General features: G+C 37.3%; 1 protein-coding gene and 1 non-coding gene across 2 annotated transcripts; one reads left to right on the forward strand and one right to left on the reverse strand.

Moving 5' to 3' along the window:
* The first annotated feature begins 5232 nt into the window (after positions 1-5232).
* Positions 5233-7689, forward strand: LOC148213139 (uncharacterized). The gene is made up of 5 exons (XM_088123297.1): positions 5233-5934; positions 6016-6598; positions 6710-6852; positions 6949-7123; positions 7382-7689. Exons 1-5 carry the CDS (start codon positions 5233-5235, stop codon positions 7687-7689), a joined length of 1911 nt encoding a protein of 636 aa, XP_087979423.1.
* LOC148213140 (small nucleolar RNA R71) lies at positions 5728-5834 on the reverse strand. The gene has a single exon (XR_015793183.1). It is a non-coding gene; the product is annotated as a small nucleolar RNA R71 (small nucleolar RNA).
* Positions 7690-7983: the final 294 nt, after the last annotated feature.

A 7983-nucleotide genomic window follows, 5' to 3' on the forward strand; every position in this document is an offset into this window, starting at 1 on the left:
AATTTCATTTACCCGAATCTAATAAATTAACATCCAAAGCTATTTAATGTAACTGGAGCAATATATGATTGATATACATGATATATAATTGATATACAGGGTATGTAGTGGATATACAGTCGATGATTTTACAGTAATAACCTAAATGGTCTATACTATATGCATAAGGTTAGGTACCTCATCCTGGTGACACTATGGATATGACCCACTCTGTAAAACCTACAAATGACTCGATCCAAGCCGTTTATGTGGAGACAAGCGAGTCGGGATATCTTGTACAATGAGTTTGTATAAGATCATACCACGAAACTATTAATCTTTAGTTGTAACACTTTTAACTAATTAGATTAATATTTCACAGGAGGACCATGTAACTCAATCTCAATTGTGAGTAAGTTATGGACTCTTGTCCATAAGGAATTATTCTTCGATTTACATGTTTGAGACTGGTCCAAGACGACGATTCAATATGCCTAGTATTTTGGGGGCAAGTCTGAGTGGGGAGCTAGAAACATAAATTTGAGAGATGAAATTTACTCCTTCCTGCCTTTAGGGAAGTAGATGAGTTGTTCCCTTAAGTGCTAACTCAGAGTCTTGAACAAGGGCCTCGCCCTCTCACTAGCCCAAAAAAGTTTTTGTTTTATGGTAGAATCATAAACGATTGTTCATTAGATGATCAGTGGTACTTAAGGAGCAAAAAGTAACTACATGGGTAAAACGGTAATTTGACCCAATTGTAGTTACAGACGATTTGTGAATGATTGACTTATTCATTGTGCTTATATCCATGGATGCAAAATATTCTATAGTGCGAATAGTGCAGTTGTGGGTCTTTAGTGGAGTGACCCACAATTAATGAATGTTGATTAATTAAATGATGAGTTTAATTAATTAATCTCGTATCATTGGAGCTTCTAATCTATAGGTCCATTAGGTCCCTTGCTAGCTCACAATGGGTAAAACAACGATCAGGAATTTGAACTGTTCAAATCTAATAAGAAATGTATATAACATATACACTATTTTAATGTGTATATATTGATACGTTATATAATTATTTTTTAATGAGGATTTGAAATTAATGTTATATTGTTGTGAGAGAATTATGTGAATAAGATTCAAATAAAATTTAATATGAATTGAATTCACATTAAAACTATAGGTAAAAATTAATGTGAATGAGATTTACATTCAAACTAAAGGTTAGGAAAGAGGTGTGCATTTGAATGATGTTCAAATTAAATATATGATATTAAAATTAAAACAAAAAATTAATTAATTTTTTAAATAATTTAATTATGTTTATTATTTAGTTTAATTAAATTAGTTTTAATTAACAAAATAACCCACATCCTAGCAAAATGTATGAAAGTTAGGTTACGATGAGGTGGGGAGCTAAGTCCTCATTATTCTTCAAATGCAAAGAGTTTGCATTATGGAGGGGTTGGTGCATTTTGGTGCAAAATTCCTCATTATCTCTCAAATTAGCTCACTCAAAAAAAAAAAAAAAAAGCCTCATTCTCAAAAGAGGATCCAACAAACTTGTTCTCGTCCACGCGATATTGAGAAAGTCGTTGTGGTGGCACCGATGTTCGATTGGTCTATTGTGATGAAAAGGTTCTTCAAAGAAAACCATTTTCCCCTGTTTTTAGTTCTCTGTATGATTTAATTCAATCGGAAAATTCAAGCAATGCATTCACGCACTTCCTCTGGAGATTCAATCCTTCGATTGGTATTAGAGCCAGGTCGTTCCATCAGAATTTATGGTCGAATTGCACAGATTTTTGGTGGGTTTTTCCTTTGCATTTTATGTATTGGTTTGCAAAATGAACGTTTATTGATTTGGCATTAGATTTACGTTTTATGTTGTTTTAATGCAAGGGCCCGTTGTTTTTGGCTTCTAATTTTGTAAAATGAGTCTGTAACTCAGTGTCGATTGTCGCAATGAGTTGCTGTGAAAGAGTATCGGAAGAAGGAAGCAAATCATAACTGAGAGTGCTACAGAGGGAAGCGCCTAAGGGTTATCTAACGGTGCCTAGGCAGCAGTTACTGGAACCCGATGCTTGGCGCTGCCAATTTGCTGCCAATACCTGAGAGGAGCCTGAGGCTGCTACAGAGGGGCAGCGACCAGGTGCTGCACATGGGCGCTGAAAAAGAATTTTTTGTTTCGTTTTGTTTTATTTATTGTAAGATGCAGATAACCAGTCTATTTTGCTATTTAATTATTATGCATTATGAATGTATGTTTAATTGATTATATGTTGTATAAGAGTATTTCATATAGTTTAAAATCCCACCAAAGATTAAGCATGATCATGCATCATATATGTATAAAGGTTCTAATGTATGAAAACATGGTAATTAATATAATTGTTATGATGATTAAATGAATATTACTGCATCGAGCATGACATTACTTTATTAAATATCAATGTTATATGTATGCATCTAATAGTTGTATGATTATAGGTTAATTTCTTTAATTTATAAGGGTTATAAACTTAACGATTAACAATTAAAACATATAATAAAGAGTTGATTGAAAACTTAGGGTCTCAATATAATTATTTTAAAGTGGTTTAAAATTGATTAATTATTATTATTATTATTTAGAATATGATTAGACCAATCCATTATTTTATTTTGTTTTAGATAGGTTTACAATGAGAAAATAAAAGCTAATTATAAAATAGTGCCTATAACGGAACTCTGTCAAAGGAAGGTTATGTCTAAGGTTCAAGTACTTAAGCTGACCATAACAGGACACCTCTACCTGGGAACTGACCTGGGAGTTGAATTAATTAATTTTTATAGCATGCGATAATGTGGTTAGTTCGTTCAAATGTTTAATGAACTAAAACATTAATGTTTGATAAGTCCAATATAACAGTTATATTGGACAAACTAATAAACTTACATAATTTTATTTGGCCGGAATTTGGCTAAGTACTAAACACTGGTTTTAAAATACTAAGTGGGAGGATTGTGTACATATATGATATACCAAGTATATAAGATATATGAGGTATATATATACTCTTTCTCTCACATTCTCTGTATATGTTCACGCCGTGAGACCCATGCTCGATCGTGTGTCACCGTGGGCATGGCCTCCCTATAGAAGGTGTTTGCATGGTTCGATATCAAGGTGAGTGGATAAAGTATTTATAGTAAGTGGAATAAGGACGTGTGACAATACATCCTACCGTCTCCTCCATTGGTTTGCATCGCGAGGTTTCATACACGACCTGCGTGTTGTCATGGAGTGGCCACTCTACGGAGGGTCTGATCTATGGAATCAATATCAAGGAAAACTCCACAAATGGATAAGGTTCCTTTGCTTGCACCAAGATTGTCCTTTTCCACGGTGGGTTTATTGGGGCGGACCTCTGGGTCTGAAAATGATGGGTCACAATTACGAGAAATTGTTAAGTTAGTTAATAATTTCTTGACCAATCAAATAGTGACTAATTGTTATAGGTATATGTTAGGGTTGACTTTTTACTGCAAAAACATGTGTCGGTAGCCCTGTTTGACCATGTTTTTGACCCATTTCCCATTATTATTTGCCAAAAAAGATCATATATTCTTAAAGTAGAACATACATAGATTATTTATGCATAAAAGTCAAACTATGGTACTTTAGGAAAAATATGAGATAAATGCGGTCAAAGTTGGAAGAAAATAACAAAATTCTGTCTTTTGCAGAATTGCGCCTGGCGCATTTTTGGAGGGCAATTTGTCAAAACGCACATTTTGATTAATGAAGGTCAAGGAGGACATTTCCCACATGTTCAAAACTGTGAGTCCAAGTCCAAGAGAGGTGGTTAGGTGAATCTCAACCCTTTTCCACCTAAAATGGAGAGGAGTTTCAACCAACCTATGGTGCTATAAAAGGAGGTGATCCATCCCTTAGCAAATCATCCCTTCCAAGCTTCATTTCATCTTCTTCTAGATGTTCTCTAGTTGTAGAACACATTTTTAGGGTTTATGTTCATGATCTAGTTGTTCATTTCTTTGTTTTTCACGCTTTTACCTTCCGTAGTGCTTTTAATTCGAGTTCTGACTTCCGTTATTTGTTCATTCTGTTCTTTTAAAGTTCTTTAGTGAGTTTCAACTCCCCTCACGCTCGAGAGAGAAGAGGGTTAAGCTAGAACTTCTTGTACGGCTTATTTATTCATTTAAATTCAATGAAAAATACTTTCTTTATGTTTTCGTGCATTTACTTTCATTTAATTATGTTCTAAATTAGTTATCAACCTCTTTGTGGAATGCCTTAGTCAAATGATTTGATTTTTAACACGCTCGGGATGTTGGCCAGATTGCGCCTGACACTTTTTTAGGTTGGTTTCTAAAAACTTCTCTTTACGTCTTTTTTCCATTTGGCCAGTGGAAACTTGATTTATACACTAAAGCCCAACCTTGGGAAAGGTGAGTTAGGTAAAATAATAGGAAACCAATATGAGATGTGACTTAGGAATAAACGTATAAAATATGGTCCTAGGAATAGGCCCTCTGACCCATAATGCAAATGAGTTGGTAGATATTCTCTAGGATTGTAATCACACATAGGAATATGATTCTAGGTTACCCTAGCCTCTGCAGCAACCAAAAGCGGTAGTGAAAGAGTAGAACTCAAATCCTAAGAAAAGTCAAGAATTGCACCTGGTGCATTTTCCCAACTAGTGTGTTTTCCATGTTTTGCATCAAAACTAAGGTAGGAGACAAGGAGGTTGAGTTTCATTAAATTGCTTGATAGTTAAAATCCCAAACAACAACATTTCACCATTATTTTCTTCCTAAATCACAATTGCATATTTGAACCATTTCACTGCATTACTTGATTTTGAAAAGCAACAAGTCCCTGAGGATTCGACCTTGGATTACTTCCGAGTATTACATGTGACCGTGTGCGCTTACACGAGTCTCTAATCTTTATAAAGGTAGAGAAAATCCCAACAAGTTTTTGGCGCCGTTGCCGGGGACTTGAGTTTCAAATCCTATTCTTTTCAAGTGAATTATTTCATTGTGTGATTGTTGCATACCTCTGTCCTTGGAATTAACTGTTATATCTAACCATTAAGGGAGTTGTGTATGAGCACAGCGTCTGGTTGGTTGACCTTTGATCCAGAGATTGAAAGAACCCTTAAGAGGAGAAGGCGTGAGCAAAGGTTGAGAAAAGAGAAAGAAAGTAAAAAAAAGAAAGAAGTTGAAGAAGAAGAGACCATCGAGATGAATAGAAATGCACAAGATTCTCCACCGCCACAAAATCCACCTGTGAATGGAGATATGGCAGATGAAGGAGCAGCAAACCGAACAGGAGAAATTCCCTATCCGATCCTTTTAGCAGATAATCGAGATGTAGCCATGCAGAATTATGTCACTCATGCGTTCCACAACCTAAATTCAGGGATAAATAATCTTTTACCCCAAGCCGCACAGTTCGAGCTCAAGCCAGTCATGTTCCAGATGTTACAGACGATGGGCCAGTTCGGAGGATTGACTAATGAAGATCCTTACTCCCATCTCAAATCCTTTATTGAAATAACTAATGCATTTCAACTTCCTGGTGTTTCTGAGGATGCACTAAGATTAAAAATGTTTCCTTTTTCTCTCAGGGATGGTGCAAGGACTCGGCTAAACGCGTTAGAACCAAATTCTATCAACACATGGGCAGAACTGACGGAGAAATTTTTGGCAAAGTACCACACTTTGACCAGGAACGCAGACCTCCGAGAGGACATTGTGTCTTTTAGACAGAAGGAGAATGAAGCAGTTCAAGAAGCTTGGGAGCGTTTTAAGGAGTTACTTAGAAGATGCCCGAGCCATGGATCGCCCGCATGTGTGCAGATTGAACAATTCTATAGAGGATTGGATCGTTCATCAAGGATGATGTTGAACACCGCATCCAATGACTCGTTGTTAGAGAAGTCGGTAAATGAGATCGTTGATATCTTGAATAAGATGACAGACATTAATGACCAAGGCAAAATAGGAAGGTCATTACCAAAGAAGCAAGTATCAGCTGGAATCTTTGAGTTAGACACAGTAGCTTCGATGCAAGCCCAAATGGCGGCTATGAACCAAATGTTAAAGCAGTTGACAATGGAGAAGGAAACCAAAACCGTCACTTCGGCGATACCTGAACCCTCTCCTATTTTGCAACTTTCAGATATATCTTGTGTCTATTGTGGTGATAACCACTTGTATGAGAACTGTCAAGCTAATCCAGCGTCTATTTTTTATGTAGGTCAAGGTGCCCAGCAGAATTTCAACCCGTATTCAAACACTTACAACCTTGGATGGAGCCACCATCCAAACTTTTCCTGGAGTAACCAAGGAGTAGCTAGTAGCAGTGCACAAGCATCCGCTCAACAATACAAGCAAAACTATACTCCTCCTGGTTTTCCAACTCAACCGGCGTCACAACCTCAACAATACAATCAGCAAAGAGGTCAAAATACTACTCAGCAAAGTAGTAGCAACGCAAGTTTGGAGGCCATGATGAAAGAGTTCATGACAAGAACTGATGCTGCGATAAGAAGCTTGGAGATGCAAGTGGGGCAGATTGCAAATGACCAAAAATCTAGACCCCAAGGTACATTGCCTGGACACACAGAAAACCTGAAGTGAGATCGTGAGGGAAAGGAGCACTGTAAGGCGGTTATCACAAGAAGCGGATTAAGTTATGAAGGACCCTCACTTCCAGACGAAGGAACTCATGTAGTTAAACCTGTTCCTGCATCCACCTCCAATCCACAACAAGAAGAGAAAGCAGAACCTGTAAGTTCAGAAGAAAAAGATAAGAAGGCGGATAAAGGTAAGCAAGTAGTGCCCAACACTACTCCACAGGTAGGTAATATTAAGACTCCTCCACCTTTCCCCCAAAGGCTAGTTAAAAAGAATCAGGATGGTCATTTTAAGAAGTTCTTTGAGATTCTAAAATAGTTGCATATCAATATACCTCTCATAGATGTTTTAGAACAAATGCCTAACTACAATAAGTTTTTAAAGGACATCATATCTAGGCGTAAGAAGTTAGGTGAGCATGAGACGGTAGCCTTGACAATGTGTAGTAGTGATGCTCTAGGGAATCCATTGCCTGTTAAATGTAAGGACCCAGGTAGTTTTACCATCCCCTGCTCAATAGGAGGTAAGAACCTAGGAAGAGCATTGTGTGACTTAGGAGCAAGCATTATCTTATGCCTCTTTCTGTCTTTAAAGAGTTAAATATAGGAGAAGCTCGTCCCACTACTGTCACTTTACAACTAGCTGATAGATCCATAAAGAAACCGGAAGGAAAGAAAAATAGAAGATGTGCTTGTTAAAGTTGATAAGTTTATTTTTCCCGCCGATTTCATAATTTTGGACTGTAAAGCAGATCTTGAGGTGCCGATCATTCTTGGGAGACCATTCTTAGAAACTGGAGATACAGTTTTCAATGTTAGGAAAGGAGAGATCACGATGAAGGTCAATGATGAACAGGTAACCTTCAATGTCCTCGATGCGATGCGTTTCCCGGATGAAGTCGAGGAGTGCTCTACAATAGGAGCAATCATGGAGGAACTCCAGCAAATGATGGTGGAAGACTTGGAAGCAAATTTGGAGGCCGCAGAAAAGAATCCAAGATTGTGCCTGGCGCAATTTTGCCCCAACATGAGCGTTTTGAGTTTTTGCAGCCGACAATAGCGGATTTGAAGGTCTTGCAACCTTCCATCATTGAACCTCCAGAATTGGAAAAGAACCCCTACCTTCTCATTTAAAATATGCTTATTTGGGTTTAAACGATACTTTGCCCGTTATCATTTCTTCATATTTGTCTGATGAACATGAATCTTTGCTTTTGCAGGTTTTATCAAAGTACAAGAGGGCTATTGGATGGACCATAGCGGACATAAGAGGAATTAGCCCTACATTTTGCATGCACAAAATCATCCTGGAGGAAGGAGCCACCAATTCTATCGAGTGCCAAAGGAGGCTTAA

The sequence above is a fragment of the Momordica charantia genome (assembly GCF_013281855.1).
Source record: "Momordica charantia cultivar OHB3-1 chromosome 1 unlocalized genomic scaffold, Mcharantia_2.0 BLBB01000001.1, whole genome shotgun sequence".
NCBI classification, from domain to species: Eukaryota; Viridiplantae; Streptophyta; class Magnoliopsida; order Cucurbitales; family Cucurbitaceae; genus Momordica; species Momordica charantia.